At 48.8% G+C, this 27,197-nt stretch overlaps 1 protein-coding gene across 1 annotated transcript in view; it reads right to left on the bottom strand.

Moving 5' to 3' along the window:
- Positions 1 to 27,197, bottom strand: part of PITPNM3 (PITPNM family member 3) — a 113,999-nt gene that overhangs the window by 29,658 nt on the left and 57,144 nt on the right. The window contains exons 4-6 of the mRNA XM_006863292.1: positions 22,061 to 22,108; positions 1,959 to 2,035; positions 1,387 to 1,622 (exon numbers count right to left, since the gene is read on the bottom strand). Of these exons, the coding sequence (XP_006863354.1) occupies positions 1,387 to 1,622; positions 1,959 to 2,035; positions 22,061 to 22,108 (361 nt within the window). The remainder of the gene's footprint in view (positions 1 to 1,386; positions 1,623 to 1,958; positions 2,036 to 22,060; positions 22,109 to 27,197) is intronic.

Below are 27,197 nucleotides of genomic sequence, written 5' to 3'. Positions count from 1 at the left end.
GGGCTTTACTCCATTTGCATCATTACAATCAACTCTACTTTGAGGAGGCAGCTCTTCCCCAGTTGCATTTTGAGTGCCTTCCAACTCACTGCCACTTGGTTGTTGTTGTTAAGTGCTGTTGAGTCGGTTCCAACCCATACCTACCCTGTATAGGGTTTCCAAGGAGCAGCTGGTGAGCTTGAACCACGGACCTTGCAGTTCAAATGGCTTTGCAGTTTGGCACATTAACCCACAGTGCCACACCAGGATTCCCGCTGCCACTTTACTGTCCCCCAAATCAGCCCTATGGAGTGCAGTTCTATTATGACACACATGGGGGAGCCATGAGGCAGAATAGATTCCATGGCAACTGGTTTTATTTATACATAGATTAAAAAATAACAGATTTCCCACCTACCTGTAGGCACCTCCAACAGGTCCAAGACCTGGAAGTGAGTGGACCAGTAGACTGGATCCCGAATTCCTGAAGGAGCCCCAGTCTCCCAGTTTATCCTCCACAGGTACCAAAGCAGTTTTAGATGGAGAACCAAGGTCCACAGTGAGTCGGGGACGTGGCAGGGTCACTTGTGGTACCTCCATATCTAGCACTCTGGACTCTATCCTCTCCCCGCTACCCACCTCCCTGCCAGCTGGGGTCTCTGTTGGCTTTGGGAACGTCTCCCTCCCCAGTCCAATCTCCATCATCAGAGAAAAACAGCCTTCTCCCCTTGCAAGTGTGTGCTGCTAATCACAGCTTCCATCCCCCAAGCTGTGCTAAGTGTTTCGCATCCTCAATTCCACACAACCCTCTCAATGATTCTATGAATAGGCATTGTCCCCATCTTACAGATGAAGAAACTGAGATCAGAAGAAGTTAAACAGCTTTTTCCAGGCCACACAACCAGAATTCTAATCCAGGCTGACTTGCATGCCCACACACTTCATCTGGTCCTGTTAGTTTCAAGACATCCTCAAAAGCCACCTCCTCCAGGAAGTCTCCCCTGACACTCCTAGCTGGAGCTACCTGTTCCCTCTGAGTGATGGCAGCAACCTATACAACCTCCAGTAAGACTCCCATTCTTACTAGGCTGTAGTTGTGTGGGTCTGAGAGAGCTGGGGGGAGTTGTTTAACTGCACAATGTTTCAGTTTCCTGTCTAGGCCAACTAGACCAGGGGCGTACTGAGCCCGGAAGTGGATCTGAGCTATTGTAGAGCCGGCACCAACCGGTCAGGTTAGAAGAGTCTCCCATGTATGTGCATTCTAGTCTCAATGACCACTTCCCCCACTGGTTCTCATGGTCAGCCAAGGCCTGGCATTCCAAAGAGGTCTTGCCAGGTACCCACCTGCCCACTAGGTGCCAACCCTCTACCTGCAACTGCAGGCCACCCCAGCTGCCATCGACTCACTTGGAGATGAGCGAGAACGCCTCAGAGCAGATGGCAGGACAAGGGACAAACTTGATGAGGATGTGGCCCAGGGCAGCGGGGAAGTGGGCGCGGGTGACCTTCTCCAGCACGGAGCTGAAGGTATGTATGTCGGCCGCCTTGCAGGATGGGTCCCCTGAGCCTGTGTCCAAGATGTTCCCCCCGTGCAGCACCAGCAGGAGGACGTGGGTCTTGCAGGAGCGCTGAGGAGAGCCTTCCTGAGAGGAACATCCACCAGAGAGAGAGAGAGAAGAGTGGCAGGAGGTGGGGAGGGGCACAGAGACAGACACGTGGGGAGACGGTGGCCTGCTGGTCTCAGCTCCTCAATCATGGTATTCTCTAACCACCATGTGATAGGAGCTCCTGTGCATTCGTTATGGGGAGTACAGGTTGCCAGGAGAACAAGCCCCTCACTGTTAAGGCTGGAAGGGACCCGAGAGACCCTTTTGGTTTTTATGGGAGACTGAGGCCCAGAGAAGAACAGCCCAGGGTTACAAAGCACATCAAATGAAAAGCGGAAATCCTGATGCCACACCCCTGGAAGCCCAGCCCACCTCACTGTCTTCGTGGATCTCGATGCTCCCCTGGGCTGGGAACCTCTGCCTTCTCAAGGAGACCCGATACAGCTCTCCTGCAGAGGGAAGAGTGTGCAGTCAGCATCTCCGGCCTCCCCACAGTGACGGTGAGGATGATGGTGACAGTGATGGGGCGTTCCCCAGACCATGGTGAAGCTGTGACTCATAGGCTGGCTGTAACTGTAGAGTCTGGAGCTAGGGAGCTTCACCCTATCCAGCACCCTGCCTCAGGGATCAGCACCCAGGAAAGGAAGACATGCAGTCGGCCATCACTGAAGCAAGGAGGGGTGTTCTAGAAAGGTACAATCCTGCCCCCTTTCACCATCAGCAGTAAACAGCATTGACTGATGGCTCCCACTGCCAGGTACGGGCAGGAATTTGAGGCCACCTTTCCTCTGAGAACAAACAGAAGATAAAACATCTTTTAAATGATCTGTTTGAAGATCATTTCTAAGAGATAGCAGGGCCAGGAAGACTTAGGGGACCACAGTCTAGGGGAAGGGGTTCCTCAGAGAGGAAAGGCCAGCATTTAGGACCACACTTGTCATGGTGTCCCATGAACTCTGGGGTAAAACTGGTCCTGCCAGAAACACTCTCCTGCTTCTTTCAGTTCCCTCCTCCATGAAGACTTTCTCAGCACCTCGCCCTCCCTGGCTCTTTATTCCTCCAGCACAGGGTAGTGGACCTAATCTGGCCCACCATCTGTTTTTGTAAATAAAGTTTTATTGAAACACAGCCATGATCATTCATATACATATGGTCTGTGGCGGCTCTCTGCTACACAGTACTGAAGAATGACGATGAAGCTGAGAAACACCTCATGAGTGCACCTAGAAGAGTTATGCAAAAGGACAGATCTTTTATGAGACCCCTAAGTGTAAAAAGTCAAGACAATGTTTACGTACAGAAAGAAATATGCTTTGAAGGTTATCAGGTCTGGGAAGAGAAGGGAGTCCTGGTGTGGTGCTGTGGGTTAAAGCATAGAACCGCAAAGTCCGTTTGAACCTCAAGGTCAGCAGTTCAAGCTCACCAGTTGCTCCTCAGAAACCCTATACAGGGTTGCTATGTGTCAGAACTGACTCAATGATGCTTAACAACAAAAAAGGGTAGACATATATTAAGTTGGGTGAAGGGGAAGGCAATATCCACTAAAGGAGAGGTCAACACAAATGATCCAGGCAAAGGAAGTCACCAGGGGGAGCATCAAGGCAACAAGGTCAATACTATTTGTCTACTAATTAAATACTATTTAATTAGTATTAAATGATTCCTTGTATTTACTTGACATGACTTTTCTCTCCAAAGCCTCCTTAATTCCCACCAAACGATTGTGTTGTTGTTGTTAAGTGTCATCAAGTCGATTCCAACTCATAGCGACCCTATAGGGTTTCCAAGGAGCCACTGGTGGGTTTGAACTGCCAACCTTGTGTTTCACTGTCTAGTGCTGGTCCAGTAGCACCACACCAGGAGTCCAAATAATGGGTGGGACCACAAAAATAGGGTATACAGGACTCTAAGGTGGGGATTGGTTAGCTTTGCCATCCCTCTAGGCTTAAAAGGAACCATCTCAGAAGCAGAAACAGATGAGCCCAGGACCATCAAGAAAGAAGAGCAGGAATGGAGAGCAAGATCCTTACCTAGAAAAGCGGGGACAGCAGAGGTCGGGGTAGGGGCAGCGGCATGGAGAGACAGAGCAGTTTTAGGCTTCTAGGCCCATAGACAGAGTAAAGCTGAGTGCCTATGGGCAGGAGGCTGGCTCACAGGATGTACCCTTTAGGCATTTGTTGCTGTTGTTGTATGTGCTGTGGAGTCAGTTCTGACTCATAGCAACCCTGTCCAGGGTTTCTGAGGCTGTAAATTTTTACAGGAGTAGAAAGCCTCATCTTTCTCTGGTGGAACAGCTGGTAGTTTCGAACTGCTGACTTTGCGGTTCGTAGCCTGATTCGTAACCACTATGCTACCAGAGCTCCTTAATGGAGCTTTATGGACTCCTGGTGTAGCGCTATAGGATAAGCACTGCGAACCACAAATTTGGTGGTTCAAAACCACCAGCTGATCCTCAGAAACCGTGTATAAGGTCGCTATAAAGAATTGACTCAATGGTATTTAACCAAACATGGTATTTTACCAAACAAAGGAGTTTGGTAACACTTGCCCGAGCACCAACCGCAGAGGCTACGGGACCACATGGCTGAGAAGCCGAAGACAAGAGGAGGGTGGGCCTGCAGTAAAGCAAACCAGAGGTGTTCCTGACCGGAGAACTGCTGCATCCTGAGTGTTTCTGATCCTAACATGACCAACTCTCTAATAAACCCCACAATCGTGAGCACAGTTATGAATTCTGTGTGGCCATTGCAGTGGATTGTCAAACCCAGATGTGAAGCACAGAGCTCTGTGGGAGGGATGGTTGGTGTCAGAATAGGGTCAAGAAGGTTGTAGGGTGGAGGCATGTCTGACCTAGAAGTCACAGGAATCGGCCTTGGGCTGATTTTGAGTTCTCCTTTCCCTTTGTGAAGCCAGGGGAAGTCATATGTGGTCTCCCTGCTGTTTTTTGCACAATTACAGACACAATCCTGCAATAACAGTAATAACAGTAGTCAATGAGTGGATAGACAGACACTCAAGCTGGTTATGGATGGGAAGGCTACAATTACAAATAGATCGTATATAGGTTTGGCAGAGGATATATGTGTATTGACCTATGCTGCAAATATATGAATGTAGTAGAACAGATAGGGGTCAAAGACAATGAAAACTTCATAACTAAACACCTTGAGAGAATGAGTTGCTGTCCTGGGGGCTCAGGACCACAATCTCAGGGACCCCTGGGACAATTCACAGTCTGCTGAGACAATGTCTTGCATCCTACTTTGGTGGGTGGTGATTAGGATCTTAACAGCTTGTGAGTGGCCATCTAGGGCAGCTGTTGATTGCTCCCTGTCTGGAGCAAAGAAGAGTGACGAAAATCAAAGATGCAAGGAAGCAATGAGTGCATAGAACTAATAGACCACGTGAGTCCAGTCTTCATAACCCTGAGACCAGAAGGACTAGATGGTGCCCAGCTACCACTGCTGACCTCTCTGAAGAGAATCACAATAGGAGATTACAATAATATCAGAGCGGTGTTGTTCAACCAACGCTACAAGATCCAGAGGGCAGCATGTGCCCAGGGATAAAGCTCAGAAGGCAGTAAGGGATGGGAAAGAGGGACTCCAAGGAGGAAGAGCACTGCTACGTTGTGGGGACTGCAATCAACGTCACCAAGCAAAAGGTGTATGAAAACCAATTTACTCTGTAAGCGTCCACCCAAAGCACAATGTTGTTGTTGTTGCAAAGTGCCGTCAAGTTGGTTCCGACCCATAGCGACCTGTATAGGGTTTCCGAGGAGCAGCTGGTGAGCTTGAACCGCCAACCTTGCAGTTCAAATGGCTTTGCAGTCTGGTGCATTAACCCACAGTGCCACACCAGGACTCCCAAAAGCACAATAAGAAGGTAGTAAAAACTTAAAATGACGTCATCTATATTAGACTAGATTGGTCCTTTCCTTCGTCACATTCCTCCACCTCTAACCATGAGTCTATTGCTGCCATCTAGAAGGCATGTCCCAGGAAGGTCCCTCCCAGGGGCTCTGTGGACAACCCTTTGGGGGTCAAGTGTGTGCAGGAGCCCTGGGTGAACTCCATATAAAAAGACGTTGCCTCAGATCCCCACTGAAGCCTGTATCTATGAAGAATTCCAAATTTGAAGCTGTGTTAGTGGTGGTGGTTGGTGGTCACATGCCGTGGAGTTGGTTCCAACTCATAGCGACCCTGTACAAGGCTGTAAATCTTTACGCGAGCAGAAAGCCTCATCTTTCTCCCACAGAACAGCTGGTAGTTTCAAACTGCTGACCTTAAGATTCACAACCCGATTCGTAACCACTACGCTACCAGAGCTGTGTTAGTAGGAATGTGCATTTCTGAAATGGACTTCCTCATAGACACAGCCCTGGTCTAAGGGGGATGCTTTATGAGACCCGAGCCACTGCCCACACAGACAGAAAATAACTGTCTTGGCTTTTATGAGGAGGAGGCCTGGCTCTGCCCAGCACTTACTAACGCTCTTGCCAGGTGTTGGCTTAGGCTCATCCCTGCCTGATTTGTAACTTACTGTAGACTCTGTCCTGAACTTGGCTAGATGCTAAAGGATGGAAGGGAGAGGACCTGAACCCTGCCCTCAGGGAGGAGAGTAAAAGATGTCAGTAAGGGCTCAGCTTTATTGAGCACCTGTTATATTCCAGCTACTATCTGAAACGTTGGCAGTTCAAACTCACCCAGTGGTACCACAGAAGAAAGATCTGGCTATCAGCTTCCATAAAGATTCACCACCACCACCCACTTGCCATCGAGTTGACTGCAACTCACAGCAACCCTATAAGATAGAATAGAACCGCTCCTTAGCGTTCTGAGACTAAATCTACAGAAGCAGACAGTCTCATCTTTCTCCCTCAGAACAACGGGTGGATTTGAACCACCAACCTTGTGGTTAGTAGTCTTGTGTGTGGCTCTGAGGTAGGACTAGGAGAAGGCAGCATGTTAGACAGAACTGAGGTCCCATGGAAGCCTGGGAGCCCCCTCCCTTCTGGAACTGGGAGCTGTTTATGAGTGTCATCGAGTCAATTCTGACTCATAGCAACCCTGTACAGGGTTTCCGAGCAGTAGCTGGTGGGTTTATACTGCCGACCTTTTGGTTCACAGTCCAGTGCTGATCCTACAGCGCCACACCAGGAGTCTGGGGCTAGGAGAGACATGGTGAAAAACCCTAATTGCTAAATTTAAATCTTGGCTTTTCCCAGCTATGGGACCTGAGCCTGATGCTTCATCTGGAATAAAACCAACCAGCTGTCATAGAGCTGATTCTGACTCAGGACGACCCCACTGGTATCAGAGTAGAACTGTGCTCCATTGCATTGTCAATGGCTCATTTTTCAGGCCTTTTGTCTGAGGTACTACTGGCTGGGCAGAAGCCTCCCTTTGCACCACCTATTTGGAATATGGGGATTTTAATAGTAGCTACCTAGTGGAGTTTGGGTGAGAATTGAGTTAATGTACCTAAGGGATTTAGAACAGGTTCTAGAACTTAGCAAGTGTGATGATGATGATGGTGGTGGTGGTGGTGGATACATTGGAGGACACAGAAGCAGAGCCACTACTGACAAAGGCTGATAGGAAGAAATATCGCTGCCTCCACACTTGCCTGCCTGCCCGCCAAGTCCCTCCCTTAGCCCTGGCAGGCTCCCCGGCCTCGATGGGCTGCGTGCCTGCTTGCAGTGTGATTACAGGATTAAATGCTGTGATTGCCACAAATTACCATATCGAGCTATAAATAAGCGGCAGGGAAGACACAAGGGTCCCTCCATCTCCTGGGCACCATGCCCTCCACCAGGTGGGGGTTAAGTCCTGCTCCCATATCCTTAACCAGCTATATTCAGCTTCCTTGGGGCCCAACAGAAGGCTTTGGACATTGAATTCATGGACAGGTGCTGTATCCCAGGCACAACAATATGGAGGCCATTCCTGGCTCAGTAGGGATGGGAGCCAAAGAGCTGTCCTCAGCACACCTCACCCCTCCCTTGGGAAGACAAAGAGTCTCACTTTCTATGCTGTTTGAGGACAGGTTCCTTCCTTTCAATGTGCAAAGCCAGAAATGCTTGACTCTGGGAGAAAAAAGAGGGGAGACTCGCCTGCCCTTGAGATTCTGGTCCCTGAAGATTACCTAACAGACCAGAGAAAGCCCACAGGAAGGCAGGCCTCTAGTCTTCGTGGAGGCTCTGAAACAAGCAGAAAGGCAGCCCTATCTGTGCTTTGCCCACAGAGCTCTGCTACGAACCATTCCCACCACATTAACTGAGACCGCTGTCTCTGACCACCCACAAGACAGACCTATTGCACTCCTCTATACCTTTGCTGATTCTGAGCCATCTGTTAACTGATTGGAAAACTCCTACTTAAGCTTCAAAACCCTGTTCAATTTCACCACCTCTGGAAAGCCTTTTCAAATTTATCCAAATAGACATGGTTATTCCCTTCTCTCTGCTCCCATAGCATGCTGAGCTGGGCCTGGCTGATTGCTGCCAGTTGCTTGTCCATTTTCCCCTACTAGACTGTGAGTCCCTGGAGAACAGGACTGGGTGAAGATGCACAATATCTTTGTGAAAACGCATTGCAAATGAAGACTCCGGGGTGCACATGGCCTGCCAGATATCTCTATGGTGTTAGATGGCCACGGGAAGCCAGGCTCAGGAAGCACATTTTCTGAAAGACCCCAGGGAGCTACATGGGGCCGTTCTGGGAGTTCCAGAACAGCCTGGCTTTGTGGGTCAACCTCCAGCAGCTTCCCCAGAGCTTCTGGTGATAAAAAATGCTGACAAGGGGTCCTGGGTGGTGAAGAACCACATACAAGGGTCTGCAGATCTTACCATCCAGCTGCCTGTTCACTAGTTTGCATGGACCTATTCCAGCTGGGCCCCCGCTGGGCCCAGATTTGGGGTGGGGTAGGTTCCAGCTGTTTTGTAACAACAGGAAGTTTTGTGAAGCCAGCTCCTGCAGGGTCTGCTTTCAGCACACACACACACATACACAACACACCCCACCAGCCCCAGCGTGGGAACCCATGGCCCACCCAGCTCACCACAGCTCCTCCTGCTGGCTGAAGAATGGGGCTATTTTTGCTTAATCACAGCCTTGGAAAAGCACACATCATGATCACTCCTTCTAATTACTGATGTGCCTTGCTGCTCTTGAGACAAAAGCCAAGGTCACCCACACACTCAGAAGCCTAAACAAATCATCACCCTAGTATTGGCCCAAGAGTCCAATCATCTCCACCTCTGTTGCCAAGAGCTGCTGAAACCTACAAGGGGTGGTTACTGGGGGTCCCTGCTGATGGTGACTACTCCAGCCCACCATCCCCCCTGGCAGCACCCCCCACCTCTGTTAATCTCAAGGCTCTCCCTTGAGATCAGATGGCACGTCCTGAGAAGTATCTCCAAGATAATTAACCCTCTGTGAGCAAGTGAGGTCCCTACTGGCTATAAAGAGATAAATGAGGGTTTTGGATGAACCCAATGCTTCTATCATTTGCTCTGAAGTGAAGGAGTTCCTAATTGGCGCAAATGATTAAGCAACTGACTAGCAACCAACATGCTGGCAGTTCAAACCCAGAGGTATCATGGAAGAAAGAGCTGGTAATTTACTTCCCAAAAGTCACGTTGGTGAAAACTCTGTGGAGCCCAGTTATGCACACAGGTCACTATGAAGCAAATTGAGGCGAAAGAGACTGGTTTGCTTGGCTCTGATAGGGATGGGGGGATAATTCTAGAAGACCTAAAGGCCCAATTAGCAGCAAGCAGGGAGCTCAGGCCATAGCCCCAGGTCCCCAAGTAAACCTACAGGGAGACTACACTCACGTAGGAGGAAACAGACTACGCAATGAGTCCTGGGATGGGAAAAGACGCCTCTCCACCCCACAACAAAGCCATCGAGTTCTGAGATTCTATAAGTTCTAGAGGAGGAGACTGCTGTCCTGGTGAGTTCAAGTTTCCCTGTACAGCAGAATTCACCCCCCCCCCCCACCTCCCAGGAACTGCAGTCAAAATGGTCTAGTTGCTTTGAGGAACTATGGCCAAGAAAGAGGAACCAAGAAACTGCAGGTAGAAAACACCACGTGGATTTTTCAAAGTATTTGATTCCAACTAGGGAGCTTGGTGTCCATTGCAGGGCAAATCCTTGTATAAATTAATAAATGTGTATTTCAAGAGGTCTTAGAAAAGGAAACATTGAGAGCTCCACCAGGTCCCCTTGCTGTTGTTGTTGTGAAGTGCTGTCAAGTCGGTTCTGACCCATAGTGACCCTGTATAGGATTTCCAAGGAGCAGCTGGTGAGCTTGAACCGCCAACCTTGCAGTTCCCCTAGAAGCCTATTTTTGCCAACTTCACCTCATTGGTTTGTTGACCACAGTCACAAGCCAGGAAACCCAGGGGAACATCAGGGACCCAGGGTACATAGGAGGAAGGCGACACTAGCAGGACAACAAGCCACCTCAGGAACCCAAGGCTGACGGCAACAATTTGAGGGTGAGTGAAAGAAGGCCCCAGGCTGAGCTTTCCGGCTCCACCCTGACCCAACGGGGAGCACATGGAGGTGGAGCTGGTGGGTTTCCAGTGACCTCAAGTGGAACTCACAATCTATAGCAGGATGAAGATTGACCTTCATGAGCCAAAAGAAAGCACAGGTCCTTATCTGCCCTTACCTGCCAGGTTTAGTACATTTTAATAGCTCTGGTAGCGTAGTGGTTACGAATCGGGCTGCGAACCTTAAGGTCAGCGGTTCGAAACTACCAGCCGCTCCGCGGGAGAAAGATGAGGCTTTCTACTCCCGTAAAGATTTACACCCTCGGAAACTCTGTACAGGGTCGCTATGGATCGGACCCGACTCGATGGCACTTAACAACAACAACAACAAATACAATGAAATATTTTATCCAGTGAATTTGTGCGTAGGGTCTAACCTGCAAGACAGATAGAAGTAGCCAAGCTCTGGCTTAAAAGCAAGTTGGAGAGACCAGAGCCCCACTTCTCTACCCAGCCTCACCCTAAGGGCTCCAACAGGTCCCCATCTGACCTTGTCACCCACCAGACTCCAGGCTACTCTGCTCTGTAGACACCCCAGCCCCCAGGTTTGTGGAAAACAACCGTCTAGACCACTAGTGGGGGACTTCTGGTGAGGCGCTGTAGGATCAACACTGGACTGCGTATCATACAGTCAGTGGTTCAAACCCACTAGCTGCTCCTTGGAAACCCTATAAAGGGTTGGTGGGTATGAGTTGGAACCGACTTGACAGGACTTAACAACAATAACAGACCTAGGGGGAGGTATACTAGAAGGAAGAAAAAAACTGCAGTGATGTTTTCTTGACGGTGGGACAGGGACGGTTTTTCTTGCTTCCTATTTTTTCTCTCGTGAGCACATATTTCTTTGGGGATCTATTAAGAGATCCACTGAAGATGTATTTGTTTCCTAGGTCTGTCATAACAAAGGACCATACACTTCTTGTTGTTGTTAAGTGCCATCGAGTTGGTTCCGACCCATAGCAACCCTTTATAGGGTTTCCAAGGAGACACTGGTGAGCTTGAACCGCCAACCTTGCAGTTCAAACAGCTTTACACTCTGGTGCATTAACCCACAGCACCATACCAGGACTCCAACTAGGTGGCTTAAAACAACAGGAATCTATTATTTCGTGGTTCTGGATGCTAGAAGTCTGAAATCAAGGTATTGGTAGGCTCTTGGCCCCTGTGAAGACTCTAGAGAAGAACCCTTCTTCGCCTCTCCCTAGCTTCTGGTGACTCCCTGCAATTCTTGGCATTCCTTCGCTTGTAGCTGCATCACTCCAATCTCTGCCTCTGTCTTTGCATGGCCTTTTCCCCTCTGTCTCTCTGTGCATTCACTCCTCTTCTTGTTAAGGATGTCAGTCATTGGATCAGGGCCACATTCTAATCCAGGATGACCTTAGCTTAACTAATTACATCCGCAAAGACCCGGTTTCCAAACAAAGTCACATTCTGAGGGTCCAGGTGGACATGAATCTGTAAAGGACACTATCCAGCTTAGGACACGTAGGCAACACAAGCATTTGTCCCATTGACAATAAAATACTTTTAAACAAACCACAATCTACTACTTCACTAGATACAAACACTTCATACAAAATAGGGCCCTGCCCTCAGGGAGCTAACAAGCTAGTTTGGGAATATAAAAGAAAGAGAAATACTTGTGGAAGGAAAGAGTAAGTATGAAGTATGATATAAGTGAATTAATATCCTACATTTGGATTAAAAAATCAACCATCACTTCTGGATTCCTATGCATTTGTTATCGCTCCACTTTGTGCCAAGGATGAAAATGTCAAGATGAATTAAACACCATATCTGCCCTCAGGGATGCAGTAAGTCTGGTCACATGATCAGGATCTACTCACATGGCAAAGACCCAGGTCATATGACCATGCCTAGTCACAGGGCTAAAGATGACAAATAGCCAAAGATAGCTCTTAGGCTCTAAGGCTGCATGAACAAGGACTCATCATTCAGAATGAGTAGGGGACACCTCTGCTGTGCCCCCTGCAGCTTGGGCCACTTTGCAGGACATTTCCCAGCAGGAAGGCTGACGAAAGCGACTCAGGAAGTTGATCGGCCCAGGCTAAAGTAGAGCAAGCTCAATGGGTCATGGTTGGTGTTTCCATATCCCTGCTTCACAATGTTTGGGTCCAGGGAGCAGAGGACAGAGTCAGGGTGAATAGGGGTAGGGCAGATTCTGAAGAATCAGTTCCAACAAACTTCAGAAATGTTTACAACAGTTCAAAGTTGGCCCACTCTGGCCTGGAGGCAGGGAGTTCACTTTCACTAAGGTTACACAAGCAAATTATGTAATGGGCCACTTAGCAGAGATGCCGGGGAGGAAACATTCATCCATGGTTAGGACATCTGGGGGATAAGGTCTCTCTGTAGCTTCTTAACCCTCCCAGAGTCAGAATCTAGCCACATCAGCCTGGATACAACAGGTCCTTGAGGCCAGTGTCACGTGTTCAGCCATCCAGTGGGCAATGAGCATCTTACAGAGCTATCCCAGATAAAGCCCTGGCCCTGGCTGTCTGCAGTCTGAACCCCAGATCCTGTCTCTAAATATATGCTGCTAGCCAACAGGGGTGAGTGGGTGTGGGGAGAGCTCCAAGGAGCTACTCCCTAGGAGTTCCTCCCCTTGGGAGAAGCCAGCCAAGATGGGGAGTGTCGCCATCTTGAATCAGCCCTAGTGAAGGTTCCAGACAAGTCTCTCCTATGGTTTGTCTTGAGTCTCTAGTCCTTGTACTGTGTCTCAGGTAAACTTCGCATTAATCCTGACAAGTCAGGGGTGCGCTTCTATTTTGTAGATGAAAAACTTGAGTTAAGTGACTTTTCTGAAGATGCTAAGTGAAGAGATGGTGATCTAAACACAGGACACTAGGCCTGAGTTCTTTCACCCCACAATTCAGGGGGAAAAGAGAAGTTGGTTTCTTCACTTTATCAATGCTTCTACACCACAGTGTTGCCATAGGAATAAAGAGTAGCAGGGTGGTTACCGGGAATGGGAGGATAAAGTACAGACCTTAGCTTGCTTGGACCTCTGGGTCCTACCCCCTGAGGATCCCCTATTGATCCCGCCCAGGCCTTCTTAGAAGGGGTGTGCCCTCCAGGACCCGGGCAGCCGGCATACATACAATGGAATGTACTAATACTCTGGCCCACACACTCCACATATTAATCCCCTCAAAATGCATGTGGGTTCTAGAACGGGAACTAGAAATGGTTCTTAAACATATTTAAGAGGCTCAACCTTAGGGCTCTGAATAAGAAAAAATGTTCATAGAAATGACCCGAAAGCCCTCTTTTCAGATTGGCAATTGTCAAAAAGTCCAATTGACACTGTGCTGGCCAGGAAGTGGGAAAACTGGCCCTGTCCATTCGCTGCTGGCGTGAATAAGACCCAGTACTACCTTGGGAAAGGTAATTTGGCAATACCTTTTAAAATATAAAATGCACACAATCTTGGAACCAGCAACCCCAGCTCTATGTGCAAAACGACAAATGACCAACATCATTTTTTATAGTAAAAGACAGGAAGCAATCTAAATGTCCAACAATGGGGAACTGGGTAGATTATGCTACCATGAAATATGGAGTCCTGGTGTGGTACTGTAGAATAAGCACTGGACTGCTAAACACACAAGCTCGGTGGTTCAAACCTACCAGCTGCTCTTCGGAAATCCCATACACGGTTACTATGAGTCAGAACTTGACAGTACTTCATATAACATAACATCATGAAATTGATGCCTTTCTAAATATATGGAGCTAGAGCTCTGGTAGTGTAATGGTTATGAATCGGGCTGCTAATCTCAAGGTCAGCAGTTTGAAACTACCAGTGGTTCGCAGGAGAAAGATGAGGCTTTCTGCTCCCATAAAGATTTACAGCCTCGGGAAACCCTGTGCAGGGTCGCTATAGGTCGGAATTGACTTGACAGCACTTAATAACAACAACAACAGTAAGATAATCACTATTATTAGCAGAGAAAAGCAAGAATGGAATGTACCAGATGCTCCCATTTGTGTGTATATAATACATATATTGCCGTTAAGTGCCGTCAATTTGGTTCTGACTCATAGCAATCCTATATAGGGTTTCTGAGGAGCAACTGGTGGAGTTGAACTGCCAACCTTATGGTTTGAAGTTGAGTGCTGATCCTACAGCACCACATCAGAAATAGATATATATATTCATATATATATATATATATATACACAGATATATGGATCCAAATATATGGAACATAATATATATATATATATATATATATATATATATATATATATATCTAGTCATTGCATATATATATATATATATATATGTATATATGATATATTCCATATATATTGGATATATATATAATTTCCATAACTTTTGATCCATCCATATGTCTTCATATATTTATGGATACATACAGAGCATATCTTTGGAAAGATATCAAATGTAATGTAAACAACCATTGTTTCCAGGGAGAGGGATTGGATGAGCTGGGACAGGAAAGAGAGACATACTGTTCATCTTTCGTGACTTAAGTTTTACACCGTGTCCAAGGGCTACCTATCTGAACGAGTGATTTAGAATGATAATTTTTTTTAGGATACTGATTTATATGTCTTCCTTGCTCTGGTTTCCTTGCCTCTGGGCAGATTTGTGGAAGCTTCCTGACTTTTGTCTCCGAAAGTCCTCCTGTTCCCATGAGAAAAGGGGGAATCAGAAACTCCCTATAGCTGGAAAGAGAGAGCTGCCTGGCCCACATCCCAGGCCAAGGAGAGGAGAGAGAATTAGACAGGTGTCTAACATCTCCAGGACAGTGAAGGGCAGCTTCCACTGTGCCCCCAGGGACCCAAGACCCTAAGCCAAGGGGTGCAGACCAGGACACAAGGGACCACCAAGTTGTGTCTCATATCACCCGGTACTCACCAATGTGGGTGAAGAGTACCTTGTGCATGTGCACATGTGCCTGCACATACCTACACACACCTGCACACATTCAACACACACAGTATTCCCCTACCCTGCACATGTAGACCCTGCACACACCTCCACACACATACAACATGCATGCATACATCTAGCACTCATACAACACACACACACACACACACACACACTATTCTCCTACCAGAGTGCTGGGGAAGACTTCTGGAGGATTAGGGACAATGACAGGAAGATGAGGAAAGGAGAAGCCCCCCAGAATCACAAAAAGGGAATCTTGAGAGGCAAAATTAAGTTAGCTCTCAGGAAAATAAAGGCAGTGTTACCCTGTCACATGGAAGTCAGTGGCCTGTGCTACACATTTTCCATTTGCTACTCTAGACCTACTTTCCACCCTCTCACCTGCTCAGGGCCTTGGAGACTGAGGCTCTCTTGGGCCCCCGCTCCCCCTACTCAGTTAGGTTGGGCCAGTGGAAGGCACCAATAGGAGGATGCAAGAGAATGAGGTCACCATACATTGGTTCTTCAGCTGAAGGCCTCAGCGCCTGCCTGGGACCTCTCCATGCTGCTATCTTCTGGTGGGAAGGCCTCCTCATTCACCTGTATGACCTCTCTGATGGCGTACTGGGTTATGTGTCAGGGTAGTAGTTCAAACCCACCAGCCACTCCACAGGAGAAAGACGAGGCTGTGTGCTCCCATAAAGGTTCACATGTCCTGTCAGGCCACCATGAGTCAGAGTGGACTGGACAGCAGTGGTTTGCTTGGGGTGGTTGTGCTCACTGCCTTCTCAGGCCTGGACTAGATTCTCACCAATCTACCAGATCTCATCCCAGCATTCCATGCCACCTGCTTCTCAGGCTTCCCATATTCTGACCCAGACCACATGGTCTGACCTCCATGCCTCCCCCACCTCTCCAGACCATTTCCTATTACTCCGTCTCCCTCTCTGAGCTTTTTTTTATAGTTTTCAAACAGCCCTTATCCCTCTCACCATGGGACCTTTGCACACCTTGTTCCAGGTACCTGGGCCCCTTTTCCCACTGCTCTGTGTCTCAATGACATCATCTCCAGAAACATCACTGCTGCTTCTTTATGGAGGCCTCCACTCGTACACCCTCCTCTTAAAAGCACCATGAACCTCTGTCTCCTGCAACTCATCATTACACTTTTAGCTCTGTGATTACGTGACTACTGTCTTCCCCTTCCCCATCCTCCAGACTGTAGGGTCGTTAAAGGCTGGGACCGGGTCTGCTTTTGCTCCATTCTAACCCCTGAGCCCATCAAGGTACTGCCGTTAGAAAAGATGCTCATTAAGTATTTGTTAAACAAGCGGGTGAATAAATGAATGATTTCTTCTCATTTTGCACTCTTATAAGTGGCAGGCGCTGCCCACATCCTCTGCAACATTAGACACTCCACAGACAGATTCACCCACTCACACATCCTGCGTGTCAATAAATGCACAAATGAATTGATGTACACACATTAATGCACAGGCACACACACATGCACAACACAAGAATGGAACATGCCAAGCATAGACATACGCACACACGTGAGGAAAGTGCTCCCAAGGCGGGCGTCTGCCACCCTGAGCTCATTAAAGTGGCTAAATATAGCCCGTCTGCAGCTGTGCTCAGCAAGCTGCCCACACAGACCAGGAAAAGACACCAGTTACCAGGCAGAGGAGCGGGGAGGCCAGCCATACGCAAGGGACTTCTTCTGGCCCATCTCTGTGGTGGGCTCTTCCTGGGGAGGCCATGGGGCTATGGGTACACAGGAGGGGGGGCACTGGATGGTTGCCCTAAGCATCTGGAGCTTCTCCTGCTGGTCATTGACTGTGGGCAGCAGGACAGGAGGTCAGCTTCCCCATGATGGGACATGGGGATACCAAGCCCCACACATCCTTTCACTCTGTCCCTTTGGGACAGCCATGTTAGCTTGTTTGATAAACAGCTAATGAGATTAGAGTTCACTCTGAGCCAAGGACCAGCGCTCAGACCAGGACCAGGACCAGGGTTGAGCAATCTGGGGCTAGAGTCAGTACCTGGTGGGGCTAACTCAGGGTTCAGCTAGTGGCTAGGGGAGAAGCTCAGTCTAAGAGGAATATCAAGGCCATTGGGGGCCAGGACCAGGTCTTGGTCCATGTACAGCTAGCTCACTGTGCTATTCCAGAGTCCTGCTGAGCACCCTGCTGCAGTGACAGTGTGCACAGCCATGGGCTGCTCCTCTCACACCTGGGACAGTCACCTGCTGTCCTCCGCATTAAATCACCGAGCCATTTGACAACCAGCATGAGGTTGGGTCCCCTGTGTCAGTTCACTGTGGTACTCCACACGGCAAGGTCACATAGACTACGTCCACATGTCACATCATCTTTCCTCTGCATGCAGTGAGCGAAAGGAAGCCCTCTCAGACTCACAAACACTTTGCTTGGACATCTTGGGCCCTAAGGTTTAATGGATCTCTTGAGGAGGAGCTTGTGTGACTGATGCTTCTCCCCAGTTACCTAGGGCGATCCTGAAAGGGAGAACCTGCAGGGCAAAGGGAACTCTCCAGACCAGACACAGAACTGAGGTCTGGAGGTGCAGGGAGAAAGAGAGCTGGGCTGGAGACTGTTCCATGGAAAAGTTGTTTCCACTTTCTGAGTCTTGGCTTTCTCGCTGTGAACGGGTGTGATGGTGCAGCCCTTCCTGGCTCCCAGGTGGTTGTGACACTCAGAAAGCACCATGGAGAGCTCCCTGTACTGTGGAGTTGCTGAGATGGGGCAGCCACAGGTGGCCTGGGAGAGATGGAGACGGAATCAGTGACTCTGCTCTCCGCCTCTTCTATGATGACGGTAGACCAGGGAAGTTAAAGGTGGGCTCAGCCCCCTGGACTCAGCGATGAAAAGAAAAGGGAAGGTAGGTTAACAACACTGAGGTTCAAAGGAACCTCTCCAAGTCCTCCCTACGATCTGCTGTGGGATGCTTCAACATTCCCATTAGCCCAATGGGGAGACCATGTTTAGCGTTCTCATGCCCCTCACAGAAGTTGGTGTAAAGAGAAGGGGAAGATGAGAAAGTGAGCAGGGAGGTAGGACAGAGGCAGGTTGCTTCTCTCATTGGAAAGGAATCATGTAAGGGTGAGCAGGGGTCTTTCAGGACTATATTTGCCTCCTGACCAGGTCTCTCTGACAGCTGGAGAAAGATTGGAGTCAGGAGACCAGGAAGGAGGAGGCTGTGATGGTGCAGGGGAGGGAAGATGGTAGCCTCAGCTAGGCAAGGGCCAGGGGGCTGGAGAGAAACCGATGCCTTTGAGAGTTCTGTCGGGGGCAGAATTGATATGGTTTAGAATTCGATTTCGCTCTGGGAGGAAGTGAGAGGGGGCAGCCTAGAAGAATCTCCCAGGTTTCTGGTTTTGTGGGAAACATACCATTGAGTTGAGATGGAGGTCCGATGGGAAGATGACAGGCCCTATTGAGCACCTGCACCCAGGACCACATTGGCATGCTGTTAGTGCTCTGTCAACGTTTGCTGCATGGCTGGAGCAGAAACAGGAAGAGCAACGCAGACAACAGACACCAGGAGACAAAGAGGCGGCAACAGGAAAGCAGAGAGCCCTGGGAAGCTAGAGCTAGAAAGGCTCCCCACACAGGAGGGATGGGAGAGGCATACCGTGTGTCAGGCAGGGAACCCACCCCACGTCTCCTGCCTCCCTGTCCAAGGCACTGTGTCCCCTCTGCTCCCTACCCCACAGTGGCTCCCCAGGCGTCTGCATACAAATCACAAGCATAAGCCAAGGGTGGCAGAGTGCCACGTTGTCTGTCCAATGTCAGGCAGCCAGGCCATCTGTCCAGCCACAAGAAAAGGATATGGGGACTGACTGGCAGTAAGCCAGGAGGGAGGATTCCAGGACTCCCCCCTCTCCATGTTGACAGAAAGACCTACCACCTCACACCTGCACAGGAGCAGAGAGTCAGCTGGCCTCCTCCCTGTACTGTCCTGCCAGCTCAGGGCGACACCTCTGTGACCATGACAACAGAGGCAGCCACAGCACCAGCAGCATGCCAAAAAGCCTGAGCTCTTAAGGAGATGACAAGAGTCACCTCTCAAATCTGCAAGCAGGTGTTGTAGCTGCCAACACTCATCCAAACCACCAGTAACAAACAAGAACCATTAGCCACTTCCCATGTGCCAGGTGCGGCTCTTGGCACCACACATATATTAGCTCTAAAGCCCTCAGCCACCCTAGGAAGTAGACACTTCAGTTATCTTTCCACAATGGAACAAATCGAAGCTCAGAGGTATTAGGCAACTTGCCCGAAGTGTCACAGTGAGTCAACAAAGGCACAGACTGGGCTTCAAACTCAAAGCCTGTGTACTTACAATGCCAAGATGTCCTACTATAGTCCCAGGATTTCCTGACTCCTTATCCAGGGCAGATGGTCCCACCTCACTATTTGTTTTCAGTGCATTTTCAGAGAGCAGGCAGGAATAAGAAGTAAGATAATATACATGGTAACCCATTAACCATTTGTCATCAAGTCATTCTGACTATGGCAACCCCATGAGTGTCAGAGTAGAAGTGTGCTCCATAGACTTTTCAATGGCTGATCTTTCAAAAGTAGACTGCCAAGGTTTTCTTCCAAGACCCCTCTTGTTGTTGTTGTTGTTGTTGAGTGCCGTTGAGTCAGTTTTGACCCATAGCGACCCCTCTAGGTGAATTCAAATTCCCAACCTTCTGCTCAGCAGCTGAGTGCATTAGCTGTTTACACCATACATATAAAGCATTGCAATGAATACTTTGGCATTCAGGGTTACAAATGATATTGCTCAATTAGAATTCAACATAAACCAGCCATCATCAATGATCACTGTCATCTCATAAAAGAAAAAGCATTTTAATGCCCCCAAAATGGTTGACAGGACATCAGTATGAAATGAAGAGCCATGTTTTCAATTGACTACATTTAGCAGGATGGAAAAAGCACATCACAGTGTTGCCATTTTCCTCATTCTGAAAATGTTGGGCTTACGCTTCAGAAAGAAGACTTTGTGGTGCAATGGTTAACTGAAAGCTTAGCAGTTCAAATCCACCCAACTAACTCCAGAATACATCAGATACCTCATCAATTCAGTTGTGTCTGGAAAGCACAGCTGTGGTTTGGCACCCTGGAGGTAAAAGTTCAATAACCAGAGAGCTGTAGTTTTAGATTTGAGGCTACAGTGTGGTTTCCTCTCCCTTGAGGCCTGGGAGAGGGGGAGAACATGGGAAGACTGATAGGGTTGAGTGGAGGGATTCTCAACTTTCATGTGGGCCCCATTCCCTACCAAAGCACCTCATACACAGCTGCCACCCACTGTCAGTAGGGGCTAGCAGAGCTTCCAGACTACGACTAGGAAGACAGCCCTGGCTATTGGCTTTAGGAAATCAGCCCCATGGAACATAAGGGTCTGATCTGCAACCGATCATGCAGAGGGCACAGGACTGGAAAGCATTTTATTCAGTTATGCATGAGGTCTCCATGAGTCATGGTAAGAACAACCACAGAGGCCACAAGGAAAGATATGGGCCCATATCCTCTCTCACATTCCTGAGGAAAGTGGAGCTGTACGCCATATTCTGAGTCCTGGTGTGGCACTGTCGGTTCAAGCTCACCAGCCGCTCCTTGGAAACCCTATACAGGGTCACTATGGGTCGGAACTGACTCAACAGCACTTAACTACAACAGCAGGTAGAGAGAAGCTCACTAAAAAAGAAAGAAAAAGAAACACCTCCCTGTCTGACCTGCCCTGTCCTTGCCTGGTGTACTCCTGACTTGATCCTTGGTGGGGCATAAGGTCATACCAATGAGTTTCTTAGGGCTCTGTGTGTATATTTCCATCAAGTATTAGAAACCTATAGAAGAAGATTCCTTGTGAGGCTTGTGGTCTCCCAGGACTGAGTCTTGGGCCACAGGAAAACTGGTAGGACAGGTGCCCCAGCCCCTTGGGATGGCATCTGTGGAATGGAAGAGCTTTGAGCAAGGCCTCTGGCTTGAGCTTCGGGAGGTGACAAGTAGGTTGTAGCCCCCAAAAGCTACAACCAAGCTCCAAATAGCAGGAGAGAACAGTAGGGAAGTTCTGAACATACCCTTCAAACACACACAGAGATTCCTCCACCCTCTCCCAAGTCCCCAGTCTCAAATAAAACTCAACACCACCAACAGCAAAGCTTTTTGGCTCAGTCACCGTCTCCCAAGTACACCCAGAACTTCCCGGGGGAATGGCTTGGGGTACTATGTCAGCAAGTTGATATATCTGCCAAGTCCTTCCTGGATCTAGTCATGTGCTCATGTCCCAAGAAAACATGGCAGAAGAGGACCTAGAGAAGACTAAAAGATGACAAGGACTTAGAAGTTCCCAGGACTCAAACCAGATCTCTGGCCTCTTTATTACATCTGGCACAGCCTAGAATGAGGTGCTTCTGACCCTGGTCACCACCACCTGTGGCCCTGGAAGTGTGTCACTCAGTCACTCAAAGGCACTGCCAGCTTGTCCACTCCATCCTTGTCTCTTACATACGTTGTGTAGAAGGCTTTCTGTGCTCCCATCCACCTTGAACTGCATCGTTGGCAGTTCGAGCTCACCAGCCGCTCCTCTGAAACCCTATTCAGGGTTGTTATGGGTTGTAATTGACTGGACAGCACTTAACAACAACAGTGTCTACTCTTCTGGGCTCCCCTACCTATTCCCACCATCACCAGGCCCCAACTTCTGGTTCTGACACCATAGCTGCCACATGTGGGAGATCCCGAGTTGCTCAGCTCATGGGGCAGAGTGTGACCTGAGATCAGTTGAATGACCCCCAGACCCTTTGATCCTGCCCGAGGGAAGACAAAGTTGTGACGATCCTCCCACCCTTCCGAGTTCTGAATGGACAAGAGAGGGGCTCCAGGGCCAAGGAACATGGACCCCGCTGAGGGGAAGAGAGGACTGATGCTAAGGGGGTCAGGCTTAACTCACGCTGCTTCTCCTGGAGGATGCTGGAGGTGCAGAGTGCTGTCTCTTCTCCTGAAAAAGAGAAAAAGCCCGTGAGTACCAGCCCCCAAAACATCAAACCTGTCACCCTCAAGTTCATTTTGGCTTGTGGCAACCCCGTGTTGAATAGTACTGAGTTCCATAGGGTTTTCTTGGCTGTAATACTTACGGAAGCCAATCTCCAGGCTTTTCCTCCAGGTGGACTCTAATGGCCAAACTTAAGGTGAGTTGTCAAGGACAGACAGTTTGTGACAACCCAAGGAGCCTCACTGTTGACCAGATACTGAATTTCTGGGATGGGGACAAAGAAAGATCCCTGTCCCCGGCCCCAGCCCACTTCCTGCCCTACTTGGATCCTACCACCCCAACTTTGATCTTAGCCCTATTTGAAGGCAAAGTATGAAGCCATGATGTCATCACCTGGCTCCTTTTGTACCTCTCCAACCTTCTCAACTCTGCCTTCTTCCCTAGACCCTCTCCTCCCACCTTCAGGAAGCAGCTGTTTCTGCTTCCCAGGTGTGACCCTTGTCGGTGCCCATACTGTCTCCTCTGAGGGCCAACATTGAACCCCATGGCTGGTCACGTAACCACCACCTCTAGGCCAGTCCTCTCTCCTAAGTTCTTGACCCATGTGTCCCACTGTCTCCCAAACCTCTCCAGATGTTTCCTATGTGCCTCACACTCACCACGACCAAGAGGAATGTCCTGGTATGGTTCCTCTTCCCAGGTCCCTTGCCTTCATGGAAGGCACCTGCTTCTTCCCACCCATGGATGTCATCTCTGACTCTTTGCTCTTCCTTGTCCCTCACATTCAGTCAGTCACAAAGTTCCATCGGGCAACCTCCATTCTACTTCCCTCTCTTCACCAGAACATAGACTCTACAGTGGCAGGGATTCCTTCGTTGTCTCTTGGTATACTTCCCAGGCCCAAAACAGTGCTTCTCAGTCTATATCTGTGGAAGGAATAACTGAATCCTCCCACTACTGCCCAAATATGGCATTTCAGCCTATCTCGTTGGACTATTGAAATAGCTCCTTTGCTTTCATGAAAACATTTTTTTCTATAATTATGAAAGTAACAGACGCTCCTTATTGAAAATTTGAAAACACTAGCAAACCTAAAGAAGGAAAAAAAAGACTCCTCACAACCCCACCACGAAGGGAAAACTTGATTATATTTTATGTATTTCTTATTCAGTCTTATCTTTTTATATGCACATTTTTTGAATCTATGAAGAACCAACCCAGGGGCATCTCTTCCAGGAAGACTCACTGCAGAAACTTCAATTCTCAGGATCTGCTCTCAAGGGTCAGCTCTGGATTCCAAGGGTCCACACAGGGCCAGACTTAGAGAAGGGCAGTTCTCTCCCCCCACAACTTCATGAGGACAGGCAGTGGTCCAAGATGATTACAATCTCCATGTCTGAATGCACTGGGTACCTGGTGGATGAGATGCTGGTTCCCAAAGGATGGTTCATCAAATGTACTGTGAAGCTACCAGCCCAGGGCAGAAAGGCACAGTGGGGTTTAAATGCTGCCCCAGACCCTCCTCTGTTGGGATAGAGATCCACAGCTGTTGCAGTGGCAGTGGGGAAGAAGTTGGGCAGGGTCTGGAATGCCAGAGGGCAGAGGAAAATATACCCAGGAACCAAGAAGGTAGGCAAGGCAGGACCATTTGTGAGCTGAGGCGCTAAGCCTCTTTGTTCTGTCAGGCTTCACTTACAAAACCCAGATTCAAAGTAAAAAATTATGTGGAATTGAAGCATTCAATCCTATGCCCAGTGTCCTTTGGAAGGCAGGCTGTGCTGGTCACATGCCCTGACCACAGTACAAATGCCTCTGGCATTTCTCGGACACCCACTCCGTGCCAAACCCTGGGGGCAAGGAGAATGGTCTAGCCAGCGATGGGCCAGGTCTGACTCATCGGCTCTACTTTCTCCTGCCAGATCCTGAGCAGTTCCACACCTAGACAGAGTGCAGGAGACTGCCAACTCATATTTAGGAGATGATGTCGTTGCTAAGTGCTGCTAAGTTAGTTCGACTCATAGAGACCCAGTATAGGGTTTCTGAGGAGCTGGTGAATTTAAACCTCTGACCTTGCAATTCAAATCAACATTATGGTTGAGTGCTTATCCTACAGGGCCACACCAGGACTCCTAAGAGGTGATGTTGTTGTTGTTATGTGCTGTGGAGTTGATTCCGACTCATAGCGACCCTGTACAGGGTTTCCGAGTCAGTAAATCTTTACGGGAGCAGAAAGCCTCATCTTTCTCCCGAGGAACAGCTGGTAGTTTCGAACTGCTGACCTTGCAGTTCGCAGCCCAATTCGTAACCACTATGCTACCACAGCTAGACCATACAATACTTTCCTTACCAGAAAGCAAGCACGGCTTTTTAGCCTGAGCAAGATCTCAGTACACGATGTGTGGTTGTTGTTGTTAGGTGCCATTGAGTCGGTACTAACTCATAGTGACTTTATGTATAACAGAACAAAACACTGCCCGATCCTGGACCAACTTCACTATTGTAGCCGCGCTTGAGCCCATTGATGTTGCCACTTTGCCATTCCATCTCACTGGGGGTCTTCCTCTTTTTCTCTGACCCTCCACCCTACCAAACATGGTATCCTTCTCCAGCAACTGGTCCCTCCTGACAATGTGTGGACAGAGAGTGAAAACCAAAAATCATATCCACTGTCATCGACTTGATTTCAACTCATTGTGACCCTGTACAGCACAGCAGAACTGCTTGCTAGGGTTTCTCAAGCTGTCAATCATTATGGGGCAGACAGCCGTATCTTTACCCCACAGAGCAGCTGGTGGGTTTGAACCTTGGACCTTCCGGTTAGCAGCATGATGTGTAATCCACTGCGTCACCATGTAAATGTACAGGTCTGGTGGGGCATCTGGTTTCCTAATGCTGCTTGAACAGAAATACCACAGGTAGGTGGTTTTAAAGATCATGCATTTATTTTCTCACAGTCTGGGAGGCGAGAAGTCTGGATTCAGGACTCTAGACAAGGGCTCCCTTTCTGTCCACTCTGGGGGAGAAAAGCCTGCGTCTCAGCTCCTGTTCCTTGGTTTCTCAGTGTTCTCCATGAGGCACGTGACTTCACCCGTTTATACACCTTGGTGCCTGATCTGCCCTTTTAATATCTCAATGCAATTAGGTTTAAGACACTTCCTACATGGAGATGGCCTCTTTAACATAACAAAGAACATCTTATTCCTAAGCAGGTCACACCCTTAAACAAACAAACAAACAACAAAACAACAAAACCCACTGCCATAGAGCTAATTCTGATCCTTGGTAAGCGCTGTCAAGTTAGTTCTGACTCATGGAAACTCTGCATAGTGTTTCTGAGGAGCGGCTGGTGAGTTTGAACCGCCAACACTGAGGTTCAAACTTGACATTATGGTCTAGTGCTTATCCTACAGCACCACACCAGGACTCCATTCCAATCCTTGGCTAGATAAAAAGGAAAGACAAACTACTGCTGACTCATAGAAACTGGACAGAACAAAGTGCCTCAATGTTCTTCAGAAGAACAGCTCATGGGATCAAACTGCTGACCATTTGGCTAGCAGCCCAACACTTAACCCACTATGCCACCCAGGCTCCTTACTACATATGCTGTTGCTAAGAGCTACCAAGTCAGTTTGACTCATAGCATCCCTGTATAGGATTTCCAAGGAGCAGTTGGTGGGTTTCAACCACCAACCTTGCAGTTAGTAGTCCAGTGCTTATCCTACAGCACCACACCAGTACTCCTTCATAGGTGTAAAGGCTAGAATACCAATGCATATTTTAAAGGGAACACAATGGATTTCGTAGCACAGAGCGAACAGGAGAAAGACTATTGGGGAAGAAGGAGAAAGTCGAACTTCAGAGCATCTTCAAAGCCAACTCCACGAGCAGGGAATTGGTTGTGTCAACTGTAAAGGCATCTCCTGAGCCTGTAGGGAGCTTTAAAAGTTTACCTAGTGATTCCCCACCTGTGTTGTTGTTAAGTTCCGTCGGGTTGGTTCCCATTCATAACAACCCCATATAGGGTTTGAACCCATCTTTTGGTTCAAACTGACCTTGAGATGGAGTGCTTATCCTATGACACCACCCCAGGCTTCCATTTCCCAACTGTGGAATCCTGGTAACTTCATGCCTGTGGGGACAGGGCACAAGGTCCTCTTAGCAGGGTGAAATCACTTAACCTCCTTGCAGGGGCTCCCTGGGGTGGCTCTGGTGGTGTGGGAAGTACTTCCTGTGTGGGGAACCATTGAGGCTAAGGGGATGTGGCTTACAAGTCAGGGGCAGAGGGACCAAAGTCTGACATGGGCTGAGAGTGGGGGGCAGCGGGAGCAGAGAGGTATTTGCCAGGAGTGTGGAGGGGAAGCATCCTAATCAAAGCCTAGGGACTGGCCAGTGCATCCCGAGCCGGGTATTCGAAGGAGCTGTGTAGGAGTAACTTGATGTGTGACAAGGTAAGTGTGGGGCCAAGAGAGCGGGAAGCTGGCCCGGTCTACCCGGCCCGGCAGCTCCATCTTCCCTGGCAGCAGCCGGCAAAATGAGGCTTCTGCTGTGAACACCGGCTTTCTGATTAGCAGGCTCCCAGGACGAGGGTGATTAACCAAATGTGCAGCTGCTTCAGCCACTGCCTAAATGAGACCCCACTTGGCCTGCAGCGTTCCAGGGCCCCTGGGCTCCGACAGCCTCTCCTCATCTGGATCTCTCTCAAGTGCAGAAGCTGCCAGGAGCCTCCTGCAAGCAGGTCAGGCTACACAGCAGGGACAGGAAACCTACCCCAGCTCTCCCAGGAAGTCTATCCCTCCCCACTAATCCTGCCTGTCCCAAACTCACACAGCCCAGGGAGTCTGAACCTCATCATTCTTCCAATGAGACCCCACCAAGTCCCCACTGTCATCGTTAAGGTTTTGTGTCAACTTGACTGGGCCAGGATTCTCAGTGGTTTGGCAGTTAAGACAGAGTGATCCCCCAGGACAAGATCTAATACAGTGTAATCAACTCTTTGATGATATCTGCTATGAGCAGCCAATCAGCTGAGATGAACTTTCCTCGGGGGTGTGGTCTACTCCTAATACATTGGACACACTGGCAAAGCTTGCTT

Source organism: Chrysochloris asiatica, unplaced genomic scaffold, assembly GCF_000296735.1.
Source record: "Chrysochloris asiatica unplaced genomic scaffold, ChrAsi1.0 scaffold00054, whole genome shotgun sequence".
Classification (NCBI taxonomy): domain Eukaryota; kingdom Metazoa; phylum Chordata; class Mammalia; order Afrosoricida; family Chrysochloridae; genus Chrysochloris; species Chrysochloris asiatica.
This window is presented reverse-complemented; position numbering and strand designations above follow the sequence as displayed.